At 38.6% G+C, this 20,142-nt stretch overlaps 1 protein-coding gene across 8 annotated transcripts in view; it reads left to right on the forward strand.

Moving 5' to 3' along the window:
• INPP4B (inositol polyphosphate-4-phosphatase type II B) overlaps nucleotides 1–20,142 on the forward strand; it is a 328,507-nt gene that overhangs the window by 194,869 nt on the left and 113,496 nt on the right. For all 8 annotated transcript variants that reach the window (XM_054065533.1, XM_054065540.1, XM_054065532.1 and 5 more), the window contains 4 exons: nucleotides 3,192–3,242; nucleotides 7,705–7,784; nucleotides 16,481–16,592; nucleotides 18,975–19,047. In XM_054065533.1, coding sequence (XP_053921508.1) covers nucleotides 3,192–3,242; nucleotides 7,705–7,784; nucleotides 16,481–16,592; nucleotides 18,975–19,047 — 316 coding nt within the window. The remainder of the gene's footprint in view (nucleotides 1–3,191; nucleotides 3,243–7,704; nucleotides 7,785–16,480; nucleotides 16,593–18,974; nucleotides 19,048–20,142) is intronic.

Below are 20,142 nucleotides of genomic sequence, written 5' to 3' on the forward strand. Positions count from 1 at the left end.
TCCAATAAGTGTAAAAGATACTTGAGCTTCCTCTTGCTTTCAATCACATCTTAGTATCACGCAGAAACAATTATACATTTTAAAATGCTTGCTAAACTGCTTCTGGGTTACAAATGCATCTTCCTGTAAGTCAGTGGTGAAGAGGAAGGTTAATTGTTAAATGATTCATTCATGTTTCTTGAATAAATATCCATAATAATTAGGAAATGGAAATATCTCATGTCCATGTTGGTACAGATGTTACCTATTTGAGACTAGCATACAGAACAGCTTTTTAGCATCTTAAAATGACATAGTATTGTTGACCTGGCATTGATACCCCCTTTTTCTTAAAAGAAACATACCTGCTGTAAGTCATTTCCCCTGTTTCTCCAGCCCCCAAAAGGGTAGGACAGGTACTACCAACAAGGAAATATCAGTAATTTTATTTCCATTTCTGACTTGAAGTATTTACAGTTACATTTTAGATATGAGTTTTGTGTTGAAAATTTTGTACTGGTGTTCTACAGAAAGCCAAATGCCTCAGAGTTGCTAATGTTACATTAGTGGAAAAAATCCAAACATAAAATTGCATCCAAATGGGTACTTCCAGAGATTTCTAAAGTACGCTGGCCTTTATAATTAAATTAATTATAACATTTCTTCACTATCTTCAGGCTTTTGTGGAAAAAAAAAATTGTTTCACAATAGAGCATCAAGGGATAAGAGCTGACTGAGAAAAGCTATAGTTCTACTCTCATGACTCTGTGGTAGATTTTTGATTGGCCCTTTTTACCATCGTGTTGTACTTAGGATAACAAACAGGAAAGTAAAACTATCTTTGTTTTAAAGGTGGATTTTCTTTTTGTATAGTAAGTTGCAGCTAGAATAAAAGAATTGAGGGACACATTTGAGGGCATGGGAAAAAATTAGACTTTTGCCGACAGGTTTGTCAAATGAGTTTGAGTTTTACTTTGAAATCAAGCCAAAAATTTGTCCTTGGGGGGGTTGTGATGTAAATGGATATCTGTTATTTAGGCTAGGTAATCGAACAGATGTGACTGCTCAGTACATGTCTCCCTTGTGTACTACCGAAGCTGGCATCCTTTTACCAGCAAGCTAATCCAATGCACTATTTTGGCTCAGGCAGACCATGTTACAGAGGTGTTTTCTTATGCTTCTTTTACCTCATTTTTACTGTTTAATCGGTTCTGTTTTCTCAACCAACGTTCAATGATATAGTCACTAAGCCTACCCCCCCAAAACCTTTACCATATTTTGGGAAATATTGAAGGGAAAGTCATGTTGAACATTGTGAAATGAAAGTAGTTATGTACAATGGCAGCTCCACCCTCCAGAAAAAGAAGGTCTGTGTTGAGGAGAATACAGGGACTTTCCTTCTGGGAATGCCTACAAATATCTGTCACCTCAAAGATGATGGATGAAACAGGGCTGTACCTTGTGTGAGACTGGGGATCAAGATGTCTATTGCAGATCAAGCCTGCAAAGGCAAGAACTTATTTGAAGAAAATGCTATTTAATGTACTGTGTTCTTTTTTTTTTTTTGTGTATGAAAAATTAGATACTAGATATCAACTCTAGGTGAAGAATTCTGACATTCAATTTAGAGACCAAGAGTCTGATTTTAGGATAGGAACAACTGAACACAGCCCATCTCCTAGAGAATCAGGAAAGTTCAGAATGATAAATGAGTAGTGAGAGACTTTCTGCAGGGGAACCAAAAGATATTTGCTTAAATTATTAATGAATTGTTATTGAATTATGTATAGATATATAGCTCCCTTTAAATTCATCTCCAAAACGTAGAATCACAGAATCATTTAGGTTGGAGAAGACCTTTAAGATCATCGAGTCCAACCATAAACCTAACACTGCCAAGTTCACCACTAAACTGTCCCTAAGTGCCACATCTCCATGTCCTTTAAATACCTCCAGGGATGGTGACCCTGCCACGTCCCTGGACAGCTTGTTCCAGTGTTTGACAACCCTTCCAGTGAAGAAATTTTTCCTAATACCAACCTAAACCTCCCCTGGCACAACCTGAGGCCATTTGCTCTCATCCTATCACTTGTTACTTGGGAGAAGAGCCCAGCATCCACCTCGCTACAACCTGCTTTCAGGCAGTTGTAGAGAGCGATAAGGTCTCCCCTCAGTCTTCTTTTCTCCAGGCTAAACAGCACCATTTCACTCATCTGGTCCTCATAAGACTTGTGCTCCATACCCTTCACCATCTCCATTGTCCTTCTCTGGATGTGCTCAGCACCTCAATATCCTTCTTGTAGTGAGAGGCCCAAGTCTGAACACAGTATTTGAGGTGTGGCCTCGCTAGCACCGAGTACAGGGAGACAATCACTTCCCTGGTCCTGCTGGCCACTCTATTCAGGTACAAGTCAGGATGTTGTTGGCCGCCTTGGCCAGTTGGGCACACTGCTGGCTCATAATCTGTCAACTGTTGGCCAACAACCCTAGGTTCTTTTCTGCTGGGCAGCTTCTAAGCCATTTGTCCCCAAGCCCCTAGTGTCGTATGGAGTTGTTGTGACCCAAGTACAGGACCCAGCACTTTGTCTTGTTGAACTCCAAGCAGTGGACCTCAGCCTGTCCCAGATCTCTAGAGCCTTCCAGCAGATCAACACTCCTGCCCAACTTGGTGTTGTGTGCAGACTCACTGAGAGTACGCTTGATCCCCTCAACAGATCGGAGATAAGCATGTTCGACAGAACCGGCTGCAACACTGAGCCCTTGGGAATGCTACTTGTGATCAGCCACCAACTGGTTTTAGCTCCATTCACCACAACTCTCTGGGCCTGGCCATCCAGCCAGTTTTTTAGCCAGCAAAGAATACACCTGTCCAAGACATGAGCAGCTAGTTATTCCAGGAGAATGCTGTAGGAAAAAGCATCAAAGGCTTTACAATGCCTTGGTAGAGAACATCCATAAGCTTTCCCTCATCCACTAAGTGGGTCAACTTGTCAGAGAAAGAGATCAGGTTGGTTGAGCAGGACCTGTCTTTCCTAAACTCATGCTGACTGGGCCTGATCACCTGATTATCCCTGTTGTACTCGGAGAACAACTGGTCTTACTATTACTGTGAGAAAAAAAATGCATGATTGCTTCTTTCATTCTTATTGAAAAGTAAAACCAAAGAATTAATGTTACACTTACCTTTTTTATTTTCCCTTTCTTCCTCTCAGGTCCGTACCAGTGTCCTTCCTGATAACAAAGAGCCAAGAGCAGATGTTGGAGTAAGCAATTTTTTTTCATTGCTTGATTTTTTTTTTTGATTTTTTTTTTTTTATTTCACCTCATCAGCAGACAGAGACGCCCAATGAAGAGAAATGGTGCTTTGCCTAACTGCTAAGCAGGAGCTGGCAAGCTGTTTTTATAGCAGTTGGGTTAAATGGATAAAAAAAGTCAAGGCAGGAGTAGTAGTTTCAGTGATTGTTTTAATCCCACTCATGTATTTATCAAAAATCTTTTTCAACTGAAATTATCCTGAGGCCAGCACAACTATCTAGATTACCTGCTACAGCCATACAAGCAATCTGGGTGAGATTGAGAGTGTAGAATTGCATTGCCTCCATGAGCCTGGCATATCACCTTCTGGTTTTCATGTGTAGAGTATAAAAAGTTTTGCTTTAGCAGCTGCTTTTGTGTTCACTTGAAAAAATTCACTGGTGACTTATGGAAGACTTTTTTTCCTGTGCTGGCCTCTAGAATTTTTGGCAAAGGTATTGGGATATTGGTTCTGGGTCTGAGAAGGCAAGAACCTCTCAGACAATATGGGCATCTCATGGGGGATGGAAAAGTAGGTCCTGCTAGACCTGACTAAAAGACCAAACACCATCTGCTGCAGGTATCAGACCTATGTCTGCAAACATTTAAAATAACTGTATTTTTAATTTCTTAGCCTAAGGTTTTGACTTTCCTGCATTACCGGGGCTTCCTTGGCATAGTTTCCAGGACTTTAGCTCGTCTTTGAAAAATCTGTAACTTGGCACCAAATTCAATCTTGGTGAAATAATCCATGTGCTTCAACTTTTCATTTAGCTTTTATAGAGACTTTTCTCTTTGGCTAGCTGAGATTATACATCAAACAACTCAAGGCATGTATCTTAAGATTTACAATTGTAAGTACCCCACTAGGAAAATTACAGAGGAACATTATTCTGTAATTAACTTTACAGCAGCACTTCTGTTTAAAGCCTACTTTTCAAGGCTTTCCAAGTCACACATGCGAAGTGAGATTAGTTTGTAGACTGCCAGTTCAGGCCCCAGTGTAGACTATTTGTATCTAAATCAGTATGGAAAAAGTATTCTCCTGCATTGTTTGAAATTAGACCTCTTGAACATCAGCGTAACTCTCTTTATTTGGGTCATGGGATCCTTTATGCCGTTTAAGTTTATAAATAACTCCTAACTGCGTTGTCAAAGAAAATTTTATTCTCAATAAGCATAAAAATATGAAACAAATAAGTAGACTATTTTAAGCCTGTAAAATTATTCGTCTTTAATTTCGTGACCTTGGAGAACTAGATATGATGTTCAGAGATGGTTAGTGGGTACAATGACCAAAGCTCCTACATGGCATGAGAGAGCGGTGTAAGTGCTTGTTACTTAGCCTTGGTCATGAGGACTCCAGCTTAGGGTTCTTAAATTGATTTATAGTTCTATTGTACTGCAGGAAGAAGCCCCAGGTGACCCAACCTGTAACAACTTCATTAAAAATATCCCTCTTCTTCTTTGCAAATCGTAGGCTTGCAAATACAAGCACTCGAATGCCATCAAATGCCAGAATAAAGGGTACTAGATAGACATTGTGCTGCAGAATGTGTTCCTATTGAACTAAGAAGGAGACGCTCTTGTTAGCTCTGATTGCTTATCTTCTTACCAACTATTGTGTTAACTGATGTAATGGAAGACAGAACTACCTGTGTGTTCGTTCTAGCACAGCTGTGTGTCACTATGGACATATTTCCTCTAAAAGTACATGTTTCATTTTGGCAGTGAAAACTAACCATGAAGTTGCTAAGCCACTATGCAACATATTTGAGAAGTTGTAGCAGTCTGGTAAGGTTCACACTAACTGTAAAAAGGGAAACATGACCTCCATTTTTAAAAGGGAAAAAAGGAAGACCTGAGGACCTAAGGGCCAGTCAGTCTTACCTCTGTGCCCACCAAGAACAGGCAGTAGATCCTCCTGGAAACTATGCTAAGGCACATGGAAAATAAGGAGGCGACTGGTCACAGCCAACATGACTTCTCAAAGAGCAAATCATGCCTGAAAAAATTGATGGTCTTCTGTGATGGGATTAGAATGTTGGTCAATAAAGGAAGAGGAATTGACATCATCTACTTAGGCTTGTGCCACGTGTTTGGAAAGACATGGATGTGGTGGATCCACTTGGTGCATAAGGACTTGGCTGGATAAGTTGTGACCACTCAGAGTTGTGGTCAACAGCTCAGCGTCCAATCGGAGACTAGTGATGAGTGATGTTTCTCCAGGACTGGTGTTGGGATCAGTGCTGTTTAACGTCTTCATCAGCAACATGAACAGTGGGATCCAGTGCACCCTCAGCAAGTTTGCTGATGAGGGCAATCTATGTGGTATAGTCATCACACTGAAAGGAAGGGATGCCTTCCAAAGGGGCCTTAGTAGGTGGGCCCATATGAACTTCTGAAGTTCAGCTAGGCCAAGTGCAGGGTCCTGCAGCTGTTTTGGGGCAATCCCAAGCACTATTACAGACTGAGTGGGGAAATGGATTGAGAGCAGTACTGAGTAGAAGGACTTGGGGCTGTTGGTTGGTGAAATGCTCAACATGAGCCAACATTGTACGCATGCAGCCTAGAAAGCTAACTGTATCCTGGGCTGCAAAACAGATGTGACCAACAGGCTGAAGGTGGTGATTCTGCCCCTCTGTTCTTGTAAGCTCCTGCCTGGAGTACTGCATTCAACTCTTTGGCCCCTAGCATAAGAAGGGCACAGACCTGTTGGGGGCAAGTCTAGAGGAGGGCTATGAAGATGATCAGGTAGCTGGAGCACTTCCCAAAACCACTATTTTCCCAGCCTTCCCTAGGCTTTCTGCTTGTGTCTTTTTTCCTTTGCTGTTTAACTGCCAACAAAAGCACAGGAAACCTCAGCTTGTGTCGTTGATAGGTATGGGCCATAACCATTGACTTAGTTTACCAGATCGGAGACCAAAGTTGGTGCTTACCTAAACACAGATTTGTGATTTGAAATGTATATTTTAGATGCAAGAGAGCGTATCTTAGTGTAGCGCTTTTTTGTTAACATTCAAATACTCAGTATCCAGCTGGCCTTCCTGAAAGAAAATGCTGCAGGGATTTTTTACCAGAAAAAGTTATGCTTCTCAGTAGCAAGAAATTCTTTTCTCTTCCCTCGAAAGGGAAAGTTGCTCTCAGCCTGCAGCTCGGAGCAACTTGATGATTCTTGAATGTGTGTGTCCAGGAGCACGTATAATTTGCTCTGAAATTTTACTTTGCCATTCCTACAGTGTAGTAAAATTAGTATAATGTAATAAACCCAAACTTTTTGTACTTCTTACTGTTTTCTTGCAAAAATTCAACATAATCTTGTGATCTCAATATAACTGATTGAGAACAAGTGATATTGAGTTTTATGTTTGAAAGATAAATTGATAGAAGATGGCTGTAGACTGTTACTGTCTTTCCCATTGTTCCCGGGGCAAGAATACTACTGTTGGCCAAATTGACCAAATAGAGTTTTGAGCAGTGTGCAGTGGGATATGACCAGAGCATAAAAAAATAACCAAAAAGCAAAAGAAGAGGCACTGGAACAGGTTGCCCAGAGAAGCTGTTGATGCCCCATCCCCAGGGGTGTACGTGGTCAGGTTCGATGAGGCTTCAGGCAACCTGATGTAGTGGGAGGTGTCCCTGCCTGTGGCAGGGGGGATGGAACTGGATGATCATTAAGGTCTCTTCCAAACCAAACCGTTCTATGATTCTAAGATGAATTTGTTTTCCTCTGTGCTATTTTCTTGGACATATGTGAAAGTGATTTTAGTAGAAGGAAAAGATATAGTGGTGTAGCTTGATTTAACTTTAGACATTCTAGTTTCACTAGCACTTTTTTCTGCACTTGTACTGCAATGAGTAGATCCACGTTATAACAGAAATAAAAGAAATAACTACTTGCAAACACTACCATAAACAAGAGGAATACAACATTTCTGTTAGTAAACTTGTTCTGAACTAAATGTAAAAATACCTTAGCAGATACAGTCATGTTTGGAATGCATAGATGGTAGTGCCTAAGGCTTGAAGGAAAAAAACATAGCAAGAACAGCTTTGGTAAAACACTGAAAACTCGGCTTTTCATGTAATCTAGAAATCAGAAATATAGAAAGAAGAATATGCAAAATGCAAATGGTTGTGAATGAAAATTTTCTTGCACACTTTACATCCTGTACTTTTTTCCAGGTTGTCAGACTGTTCTTAATGAAAAAGAGAGAGGTTTCTTCCCATAAAACTAGAGTTTAACAGTTTACTGATAATCATACTACAGAGGCATTAAAAATTTATACTGGATAGCATGTCAGACTAGTATATTGGAATGTAATATTTTTCTAGGTACCAAACAAAGGTTTCCAAGTGTAAGACAAGCAAAGTAACAATTAAAAGTTAAAAAAATAATGGAGGTGTTCTCTTTTTTGCTTCATTTTGTAGCGAAGCTTCCTGGGCTGTACATCTTTCAGAGTGGGAGACTTGGTGAAGTCAAAAGAACAACAGTTGACCCTTACCCTCAGGTAAGTTGTTTTTCTCTGTTGTAAAACACACTGGATTCATAACCCATTTGCTGATTGCTGCTTGACTGTGATTGAAGCTCCATATTATTTCACGTATATTAAATCTCAATGTGAAGTTCTTCTGCTTTCATCATGCAAAAAGTCAAATTGGAATACCAGTTCTTTAAGCTGGAGCTTGCCGTGTGTCGGATTAGAAAAGGTTGGTAATTTTTGGATGATAACCTATAGAATAATTGCAGGGAACTTGAAGTAGGGTGTATTCTTTCAAAGTTGCCTTTAGAAAGGAGCGTAAGGTTCTCAGTTTCATCTGATGTGTGTGGCATAAAGAATTAGCATGGTACAGTTTGCTGGTTTCACTGCTAGGCATATTTAAAGACAGTGGGTCTAATGACTCAAGGCTTCTCTCACATTAAATCGATTGCAGTCTCCTAAATTTGTTGTTACATGCAGCCAAACTGAAATGGCAGTATGAGGATGATGTACAACACTAATTAGTGACACAGGCTACAGAGCTGGAGGAGAGCCAGAGCTGGTGTTCCAAAACTAGTGCTAGGCTGAACAGAGGTTTTTTACAGCTGTATGCTGCAGAAGAAAAATTCAGTTTTCATCCCTGGTACTGTCTTGTAGGGCTTAAGATGAATCAAAACTTCCTGAAGGTTAGGGGAAACCTTCTACACTGATTTTCAGAATGAATTCATTGGACCTTATATAGCACAGCGATTTTATTGAGCTGATTATTGCAAGCACAGTGGGGGCCTATTTGAGATTGCTGGATAGATACAGGAAAGCTTTGCAGAGCAACTGCCCAAACTCACCATGTTTTTGACACAGGCAAAATTTTGGGAGAAAAGAAGCTGCAACTAGGAAACTGGAGAATCTGTTATATGTTCTCCCTGGGATATTGTGCATAGGAGCTGTAGAACAGTTGCGTTATACTTTTTGTCCTGTGCACGTGAAGCCAGTCTTGATTTGACTGAAGGCCCAGTTTACCCATTCAGTGATGTTGTGGTACTGTCACTATGTCAAAGACACTGCGTTTCTTTGAAATGGAAACTTCTTGAAGTATTTTGGTGTTATTACTGCACCTGCCTTCCTATGGTAACAATTGTAGTTGCACACATGTGTGTGATTTACAGGGCAAAGTTAACAAAATGCCTTGATTTTAATTTCTCCCAAGCACAGAAAATGCTATGTCTAACAAGCAGACAACTTTGTCTTCTAACAAAAAAACCTGATCAGATAAAATGTGAACTGACTACTCTCTATGGAAATGTGCAGCTAGGTAAATAAATACTAACTTAGTGTTCGTAAGAGTCTGTTCTTAAAATATATCAAGTTGTCTCAAGTTTTCTGGGACAAAAATCTGATTGACATATTGGAAACTTCATCTGAAAGAATCTCTGTGACAGGTGCCATAATAACTGGCAGAATATAAAGTTTCAGAAAACTTTGAAAATAATTACTGTTTTCTATATAGTCCATCTAATTTGTAAACAAAAGGCTCGGTTGGGTACTAATTAGCAATAGATGGCAGAGGGCCAGGTTGGTTTCCAAACCTTTTCAGGTTGGATTGTAATTAATATTTTTGGTCTTCTATGTCCTCTTTGTGCTGCTAACACTACAATTACTATACGAATTGAAATGAATTTGAAGATGATGCCAAGTGGTAGATTTTAGTTGGTTGGATTTTTTTTTTTTTTTTTTTTTAAAAATCCTAACCTGCTAAATGTGGGATTTTCCTTATGGTGATTCAGCAGCACAAAATCGGTAGAAATCATCAACATCTCTTCAAAGGCAGTTTAAATAGAGCAATCTAGTAATCTAAACTTGCTTTTCTCTAATTTGCTTATTAAATTAGTACCTCTCAGGAGGTTAGGGGTTATACCAAGGACCTTGTCAGAGATTGCAGTTCTATTTAATTGTTGGTATACTTTGGAAGGGAGTTTATCTGGGAGTGCCTGTGATTTAGAGTTACTACTTTGTTATATCGGAAGTAGAGATTTCAGGGTGCAGAACTAGCTCCCTGGTTTGCCTTGAAAATAGTGATGTAACTAATCTGGTTACTTTTGCACTGGTGTTTTTTTTTGGTTGTGTCATTTTGCCATTGTCTTACCAAGGTACAATGTAGTACTATAAAAGTGTTTCTAAAGGAATATTCTTGTATTTTTCTCAGTTATTTTGTGGAGGGCTAGAATACTTGTACATCTACAATTCCTTAATGAAAATAAACTGTGTTTTGTCACTTCCCTTTCCCCACCATTGAAACTTAAGACTGATTAAGGGCACGAGTTACAAACCTCTGCAAAAGAAGTTTTTATTTTGATTGGCCTTTCTTCTCTATAAAAGTGCCCTAAACTGATGACTGTTTATTTTAGATGTGTGCACCTATAATCCAATTATCGAAACCTGAGCAGGTCAATTTGTAGAATTGTTTCAGTGCTGGCAATGTACGCAACTGATGGTGGCAGAGGAATTTAGTTATTATAGATTTGCGATTGCAGTTTCCCATATGAAACTTATAAAAAACAGAAATGCCTTCTATAGATTTGGATGTTTCATTTTGCTACGGTGATGCAATGCCACTTTCTTCCAGCTTTCTCATAGGGTTGTGATGATGAACAGGAAAAAATGGACTATTGAATAAAACAAAAGCCATATTCAATAGTGGAATATTTCTTAATATTGACTATATGTTGCAGTGTGTCCTTTTTTTTTTAAAACAAAGAAAAAAAGCAGGCATACATGCTTTTTTCTTTGTAAATGAGAGGTATACTGATTGCTCTTTTAGTAATTAATACTGGGTTTTTTTCAGTCGATTTACTTTTTAAGTTCAGTTTAGAGGATCATTTTGCCATCCCTGCCTTTTATGAACAGCATAATGTGGGTTTTTGCTTGATGGAGGTCAGTGCCCTTTTGCATAGGGCTAACAGTTGGTACTTCCATTAGCTGCCTTTCCTCTGGTGTTAATTTGCCCTTTTTCCAGGAAGGTCCTCTTCAGGTTAGGTGATTTTGGTATGATTTCCAGTAAGTTACATGCAAGAAGCAATGAAGGAAAATTGTTAATAGTGCTCTTTTATACTTCAGGGAAAAGTAAGGTCCATCTGTCTGAGATGCTCCTTTTAGCAGAGTACAAAAGCGTAAGTAGACTGCTTCAGTGTGAAACTGGGGTAATATCAATATCAGTCAGATCCTTTAGCCCCTGTCAACAGGCACTTTATCGTGATGAAGCTGTCATACAAAACCAAGAACTAGGATGGAAGTGCATGGATTATAGAGATTATCTGAGAGAATATGCCTCTGGATGTCTGTCAATCACATATTCTATAGACTTTCTTTAAACATGTGGTTGTACTTGACCTCTTGGACAATACTTATTTGTCTATCAACCTGATTTTCTTAGCTGTTTTCTTTAATGGGCAGGACTGAACCTATGTCCTTTAAATGGAGGAGATAAACCCATAGTTATTATTTGAAAGTTCAAAAAAATAACTGCAACTCCATTAAAGAAAGTCCTGCCAGCTTCCATCTCTCCTAACACTGTCCACCAAGGACCTTGAAGTTCAGCAGGCCAGAAGACATGTGACTGCACTTCAGTAGTAGATATATTCGCAATGTTTAACCAGAGCGAATTTGAAAGCAGCACACTAATTTTTGCAGTACATATGACTTCCTTAGCAAATGATGACTGTAAAATATTATATATTTATCTGTTCTTCCCTATTAAAATTCAGTATAATTCTAAGTCTCCATCCTGAACGTGTTTCTTGGCTGCTTCATGTCGTGTCATCCGCCACAGAAGCAGGTAAACAATGGCTTGGCTTTATAAGCCAGCCAAATCTCTAACAGAGTTGAGGTGAAACTTGTTTTGACATAAAGTTAATCAACAGTACATTGACAAACTGAGAAGGGATTGAATAGCACAAAACCTTAGAATGCAACAGAATGTTATTTACCGTGAACTTGTTTAAAATGGTATTGATTGCTGTCAGCTCCACTGTGAATTCACAGAATAAACATTTTTATGCAAGTAGAGTAGTTTTGTACTTTCATATTTCAAAATATATTGCATCAGTGAAGAAAATTATGACAATTTGTATATTAGTCAGAACAAATTGAATTTACTGCGTACTCATTGGAGAAAGGTCTTGCCTGCTAGACTGAAAGGCATGCAGTTTGCTTTTCAGGCAGTCATGCACTTCGTCATTTTTAATTAATACAGCTATTCAAATACAGAGTGTGCTTCTCTTTTTGTGTTCTTGAGCCTTATTTTTATTTTTTTTTCGAAGAAAGGTATGGCCGTGGGAATCAATTAGCAGGCCTAGATTTTCCTATTCAGCAATGAGACTTTGAGAATAGCATTGGTGGCAAATGGCTGCTGTTTGCAGTCCGTTTGGCTTACCTGATTTTTCACTGCTGGCCTGTTACCTTCTTTCTCTCTGGGTGCCTGTGTCAACCTTTTACGACTTGAAGCATTAAGGTGGGCACATACTCCTGCTGGTGCTGACTCCTTCCCTCACATTTGAGGGAACTGGTACTGACCTGGTGATCCTTAAGGACTCGAGGTGGTAATGAAATCCATGTGTATAATAAACTTGAAGTTAATATTAGAGGCATTAGTAAGTAATTGTGGTTTTAAACACAAGCAGATTTCATGGTGGCTTCAAAAGGCTCTGGGTTTAGTTCAGCAGATTGAATAGCAACATTGGTTTTAACACTGATAGAAGTATTTGTTTTAAAGTTGGAAACATACTGTTTCACTCAGAGTCACCTCTTCAAGGTTAGCCAAAAGATGGGTCCTTTGTGACTACAGGTTAGGTGGACTGTCCCAGGTTTATGACTGTGGTAGATGGAGGGAGCACCACAATATGCAGTCACGTTGGACGGAATCGCCAGGGACAGACTGAAACATTGCCAGCCTCACTGCTGAAGCCTGCGTCCTGTGACACTGGATTCTATGCCTGGTTTAGAAATCCCTCTTGTAACGCTTTGTCTCCTTTTCATTGGTCACACTTCAAATGCAGATGGGCTGTGGACAGACACCAGGCGATTGGTGCTCCTTGAATCAGACTGCTAAAAACAAATCAGCAGTTCTCCAACTCTAGCCAGTTAGAGTTTCAGATTTATATGGATTTCCTCATATTCACACCTTATTACTATTATCGCTGTATTGCCCATCCCCAATGTCCCTATGCAGGCTTGTCAAGGTGTAGTCCTTTGTCCCGTGGGTCTGTAGTATATCTTATCTTATCTCATGGCTGTAAGCAATTTGATGCAGAGACAATATTCACTGTGCCACATGAGTGCAGAGCACACTTTTTAGCTTTATTAAACTACAGGAAAAAAAGCTGTTTCTATCCTAATGTGTTATGAAGTATCCTAAAACCAATTCATTATTCTTCTCATGCTCTGTTGAACAACGTGTATGTGTGAGATTGTTTCCTCCTGTCTGTCCAGGCAAATGGCAGGAAGTGTACACAAACACGTGGGTGTGCATGTGCAATACTGTTTCTGTTAGTGCAAAGTATAATAATATGGAGAATTTTATTTTGTGTGATCTCTAGGATTTTTTTTTATTTTTCACACTGCATTATTTCTGTTTCTCACTTTTAATTTTCTTTGAAGCAAAATTTTAATCTTTTGCTGCTACTTCAAAGTTTTAAATACATGACGTGTATGTTGTTTGAAGGCTTTCATGCACCAGTGGTATTTTGAATTCGGTGTCTGACACAGCTAATGATGGTTTCTCCCTGGACATTTATAGAGCCCTGCATTGATATGTGTGCCTGTAGCATTCAAAATAAACCTTGTTTTTTTGTTTTTGTTTTTAAGTTGTGTTTTCATATTTCCATGTGGAAAATCAGGTAAATGGAGGAAGGAATACAACTACAATGCAATAGTCCCACTGTTTCAGTTTACTCTTACATGAGAAGGTATTATCTTCTCTTGCAGACGCTGTATGTTTCAGAATGTAATTTTACCTATGTATTAGAACCAGAACATGAGCAATTTTGAGAAGAAAATATTTTGTAAAAATTATATAAAATGAAATTAGATCAATCGTATTTTTTTAAAATGTGTATAGAGAAGGCTTCCAAAAACATGTTGCTACATATGCAGGCAAGCACTGCAGTGCTCACTGAAGCTAAGCTTCTAATAACAGCAATAAGGGGCATATTTAGTGTTCTGAAGAAAGGGACACAAGGACTGAGAAAGCATATCTGTGATGTTTCCATTTTTATTCTATTTTACTCAAGCAACATGCTTCATTGGCTCACATCAGTTCATTTGCAAATTGAGCTCTGTTTTGCCCAACGTTTGTTTATACTCTTAATTTACTCTGATGCAATTTTAAATTACATCTGGTTTATGTAGGTCAATCTCAAACTTGTAGGTCTCTTCGGCCTTAGAAAAATGTGTTTTCTAAAAAATGAATTGGTAGGATTTTACTTCTGGAAGTGAAATGGATGCAATGTTTCCCTTTAAGACCAGGATAACAGCGAAGTGCTGTTTGATATTTAAGTCAGCCTGGTAATGAGGTCATCCACTTGACTCTTTGATCAGGACACGTTAAGCTGTGGAAAAATATTCAGTCTTACAGCCACACGATTACTCTGGTATTTAAAGGTATATGTGATTTGCTTAAATCTGTTGTATTCCCTTTCTTCTTGGAAATGATGTATTCCGTTTGTTGCAGTAGCCTAGTTGGTGTGCTGGTCAGACACAGGAAGGAGAAAACAAATGAAGTTGAACCACTAAACTGTAGCAACTCAGGGGAATGTTATTCTTCCTGAAGAGACTTATGTTGTTCTCATGCATTTCCAAATTTTTATATATTTTTGCTCATAAACAGCTTTTGGACTTCAAACCCTTCTTCGTTATCACTCTTCTTTTGTATACTTTGTTAATTAACAGAGACTTCTTTGGTGGCAAGGCTGTCTGGAATTGGTTCATTTTTAATTGTTCCTTTATTTTATAGTCAGTAATGAATTTGACTTAGAGCAAATTAAGTAGTGACACATGTAAAATATGAAGAATTATGTGTATTTTGCAAGATTTTATATAAGAACATATTTAATTTGTAGAGTTGCAAGATGAATATATTCTACTGAGTTGCATATTAAAGCATAATGGTTTGCGACCAAAATAATTATGTAAATTTGAAGCTTGGGGGTAGCTATGTTTTGAGATTTCACTGGAAAAAAAAAAGGAACTTTTGATTTAAAATGATAAATAAGTATCTATGCCTGAAAAGGCTAACGTGTGTGCTCAACTTGAGTCAGTGTAAAGAGCTGGCATACTCTGGCTTAATTAAGGCCTAATACTGCATGCAGAAATACAAATTACGCAAAATTGTGGGAGCTTAAGGCAGAGACAGGGCCCTTCCTGCCTGGGGCACGAGCAAGCATTCTGAGAAAGCCTGTTTGTGGCAGAAGGCAGCGCGGTGAAGCTGAGCTGAGAGTGGGAGATGTTGCGTGTCAGCACAGTGCTGCTCAAGGGTTCTCAGCACCTGAGGGGCAGCAGGACTTGGCCACACAGCACCAGCTGAGCCTGGGGTGGTACCTCTGCGTAGTTCCACATTTTTGTGTGTGTGTTGTTGCCCCAGGACTGTGGCAGTTTTTAGTGGAAATACTTTTTTTTTTTTTTTTTAGTACTACTGTTTCTGAAAGTATTTTTTTCTTTCTTATTGATAGCCCTATGTATTCTCTGTATCCCTTTGTCCTGCTTCATCGTTTTCCTTCTTCACATCTGAGGTTATACGCAGTGCCACCCCTCCCCATTTGTTTTTATTCTTCTTCCTCTCTGTGCTTTTTCAATTCTACTCAACTTATTCTCTTCATGTCCTTTTGCCAGTTTTTGCTTGGTGGCTGTTGTTGTGCTTTCCTCATTATAGTTAAATGATCTGTTACCCTTCTTTCCTTCCTTTTGAAAAATCTAGCTGTTCAGAGTAAGTCACGGGAGACAGGCTGTGATGTTAGTTTTGGTAGTTCACTACAAGTTAAAGCTGAAAAAGCAGTCAGTATCTTTCTGGAGTTTAAAACCTTGTTTCTTCCCAAAGGTAGTGAGCAGAACTCTTTCTTTGGAGTTGTAAATCTGAATTGCTACTTATTTTTCCTGATTGGGAGTAAGCTATTTACAGAGATCAGAGTAAAGGAATTCATCTGTAACTATATTATGTTCTCCTATGTAGTTAAAGAAATGGGACCAAATAATTACTCTGTGGAGGGACTACATAAGTAAAAGCTGATATTCAGATTATTTTCTTTATTTTGGTTTAGCAGGAGGTTTATTAATATAAGCATATCCTTTCCTCAAATGTTATGTTAGGAAACAAAGTAGTGTACTGTGCAGTGAGATTGCAGTCCATAAGTGGGTGTTGGTGCAGTACATTACAACCCTTTCTCTGATGGTCTGCAGACAGGGTAACGTCTAGAATGAAAACTTGGCAATGTTTGTGGATTCTTCCACCATTTATAGCACGTAACCATCCTTAGTTTCATGATGAAAGCTTTCATTAACAATTTAGAGAAAATACAATATGACTTATTGTTAGCATTTGCTTTGTTTGAGGTGAGTTCAACAGAGGTGACTGCAGCTATACAGAATAGAGAGGGGAATAAATGTTTACTGATAGTATTTTTATTGAAGGAATTACCGTGCTGCAGGTGACCCAATGTCATAGGTGTTTTTTTTCCCAGGACATCTGATGGTGGAAAGACTGTTGGTACCATTGAAGTCAATCTTGTGAAGATGGGAGAGCTAGAGGATGGGGAAACAGACCACGTCACAACAGATGCCCAGGATCAAAAGGTAGAAATCAGTTCATTGCACAAAGTTAATTAGAATGATCATCTGTACCAAATGCTTAAATTACTAATTCCAAATGAGATTAAGGGCTTCATAAAAATTTCTTGAATAAAGTACTCTGTACACTTAGTCTCCCTAAAATAAAAATACTTCTTCATTAAAATGTATAGATTAATGCTCTATTTTCAATTTCCTAGTCCCTCCCCTTCTTTAGGAAAAAGAGCTGGTTTTGACCTCTGCTGACCATATCTAATCAATCCTGATCAAAAAAACTGCCCATAGAGACACCACAAATCTGACATCTTTTTCCCGTTGGACAGTTCTTCTGTTTTCTGCCTGTGAAGCCCTCTTCATGTGGACTTTTATGTAGGTCCTGTGACCACAATACTGAAAATATGGAAAGAATGACAGACAGGCAAGCCAAAGAAGAGGTGAATCCCTTTGCAGAGGGGCAGTTTCAGCTGCATTTTATGGGAGCATGCAGCAGTGGGGGAAAATAAATGGGAGGGATGGAGCAGCAATGGTGCCTCAGAGTGCTACCACAAGGCAGCGTTGAACAGAGAACATATGTAGAGATTCTGAGTTGAGGGAAAGACAGAAGGGCTTGGAAAGAGCAAAAATGTTCTTAAGTGGGCAGGTTGTTGCAGGCAAAGGAGGGAGGCTGGACCTGGAGATGGTACGGGGGCAGTGGATTTGAGAAGAAAGAAGAACAAAAGACAGCCCATCCATCCCAACCTCCCTCCTATGATGACAAGAGGTTTGGTCTTGGTGGAGATTCAGAAATGACTGCTCAGAATGAAGAAATAAGGATATGACTAATTTGCAGTTAGTAAAAGGTCCCTGATAGATGGCAACTATACCTATATAAAGTTCAGTCCTCCTTGTATTACTCCCTCTGCAGCCCCATTTTCACTGACAAGAGTTTTTGCCACTCTGATAGTGTGGTGTACTGCTATACACTATAGCGTATTCTGCTCTTCATGGAAAATAACCCTCATTTTAGTTAGTGCTACAGGGCACGTAGAATAAAGGACTGCATTTTTTTTTGTTTGGAAGTAACATATAGGAATGCATTTTTGTAGAAAAGGGCATTGTTCTGAATATCTTTTCTGCTCAGCCAAAGCAGTCTGCTTTTGGGCCAGGATAGATTTCACACATCCTTTTTTCACCATTCTCCTCAAAGGACTTTAATGCATTTTAAAACAATGGAACAGTGCAACCAGTTCCAAAGAAGCCAACAAACACTGTGAAATCTTTACAGTTTTATACTGTGAAACTTCCACAAGAAGTTTGCAACATGCACTGTTTTTTCAGCCTTCTTTTTCACTCTGCTTTTCTTCCGTTTCAGAATGTGGAATGAGACTTCTCACAATTATTTCACATGTAATTAATGAACTGTGTCTAGCTTGGGGGAGCCAGATGACTTTAACAGCATCTTTCTAGGGGGTTCTAATACTTGTCAAGAAAGACCAACCTTGTGACACCTGTATCTTCTGTGGTCTTTAAAGGAGTCCTTAGTTTTTATGGATTAGTTGTATCATGGAGTCTATATGTTCTTAGTAAGGATGCAATTGTGAGTGTACTGTTATTGAATTACTTCAAAGAAAAAGGTTCTGAATTAGGTTTGCTGACTCATTAGATGAATTATGTGCATGGAATTCCTGATGGAAGAGTAACATGATGGTTATCAACTGGTAGAGAGTACGTGTCTTGCTCTTTGCTTCAAGCTCTGCAGCAGAAGATCTAGAAACTAGGGAAGCCCTGAGAACAGAGTTCCCTATCACCTTTAGAGGCTGGTTTTGCTTTCTGACAGGGGAAGGAGGAACATTAAAAGTAGACTTCCTAGTACAGACCTAGACATAGGCTTACACTAGTTTATTTTTCCATAATTTTTTTATACTTTTATTTTATACACCAATCTTATCAAAGAAACCTTAAGTGTTCACTGAAATGTTAATGTGTATAACATTACTTTAATCACAAACTGGGAGCACATTTTAAAGCCTTTTCTTAGTTCCTTTTTTTCCCTTGTTTAAAAATTCATAGGGTGCTTTCTGACACTGTGCATGTGAAAACCGTGTTGTCAAAAGAAACCTTTCTGAAAGCACAGAACTTGTCAAAACATATTTTAACCTCTGTCATTGTGTTGGTAGGAAAACTTTCTTGTTTATTATGGAATAGCTGATCATATTTTGCCGTTTTTTCTGTTGCAATTCTGATTGTGTTACAGTACATTGGAACAGAAATATAAAGAGAAAAACGTAAATTATAGTTAAGCATTGGGAAGCTATATTTTCATGATGTTTTTCAGTCTGCCATTTATAAGCTGTGAATTTCCTTGTAACACCTCAATGTGTTACATTTACGGTTGCATTTCTTTTGTAGTGTGCATTGGTTCGTGAATGTACAGCCACTGAAGGCATAAGTGGTAAAGACAACTTGCCTTCTTTAAATGCAGGTAAGCATTCTAACATCAGTAAAAGGTGACTGTTGCAACACTGTCAGATCCTGAAGAAATCTCGGAGATTTGGGGCAGAGCTCTTAAAAGGCTTTTCAAATGATGCATAATTTTTTTAAGTTTTAACGTTTTATATGTATTTTAACATATTTTATATGTATTTTATATGTATTTTAACGTTTTATACGTATTTGACAGTGACACATTTCTCCTTTCACTGGGACTGACGAAAACTTCCAGAAATGTATGCCAATTATGCTTTCTGAAACACTGCTAAAATCTCCCACTCCTACACCTTTTACCGTTCAATGATTTCCAAAGCTGTCTGTGACTTCAGTGGGCATGGAATTAACCTCATAAGTTTTTGTCATGTCATTGCAAGACATTCTGTTGAAGTAATTATTCATTATTTGTAACAGAATACCCTGGACAATTAATCTGTCTCATAGCTGGTGAAGTAGCAATTTCAGATCTAGACGTTGTGTCCTAAAATGAAGAAAGCTGTTGGCAAGGCAGTCTCAATTCTAGGTCAGCTCTTGGACTTGAGTGTACAGTGTTGAACTGGATTTCTCTTTCATTATACTGAGAAATATTGCATGCTGATATGCTGCACCATAAAAGTTTTATTAGCCCAAGTTTATGAATCTCCATTACTCTGCAGTAACAATGTCACAAATAAGTTATATGGGTCATCTGAAACCACAGCACTGTCAGGAATTCTGTGTATTTGCTGCCTACAGTTGAGGAGAAATGTTACTGAAGTTTCAAAACCTTTTAAAAACTTTACTGAAATTTTTTCATATGACTTCACTGACAGGATGTACTTGTTAGAGTATCTTTGCAGTCTAAAGGAAGCACTAAAAATCTAAAAAAAATATAGGTTTTTCCATGTGTGTATGAATGCTATAGTTTCTTTATGTGATTTGTTGAGACTAGATCAGAAGCGGGGAAAAATTTCTTTTTCAGAACTGCCATTTCTTTTCATTGGTTCAATGTGAAACTAGATATGTTTGTGGAAAAGATACTCATTGAGAATTACCAAATGCACAGGAACTACATCTGGCACTGGAAATCCCTGAACTGAAAATAGCTGGA

This window comes from Cuculus canorus, chromosome 4, assembly GCF_017976375.1.
Source record: "Cuculus canorus isolate bCucCan1 chromosome 4, bCucCan1.pri, whole genome shotgun sequence".
In the NCBI taxonomy this organism is placed as follows: Eukaryota; Metazoa; Chordata; class Aves; order Cuculiformes; family Cuculidae; genus Cuculus; species Cuculus canorus.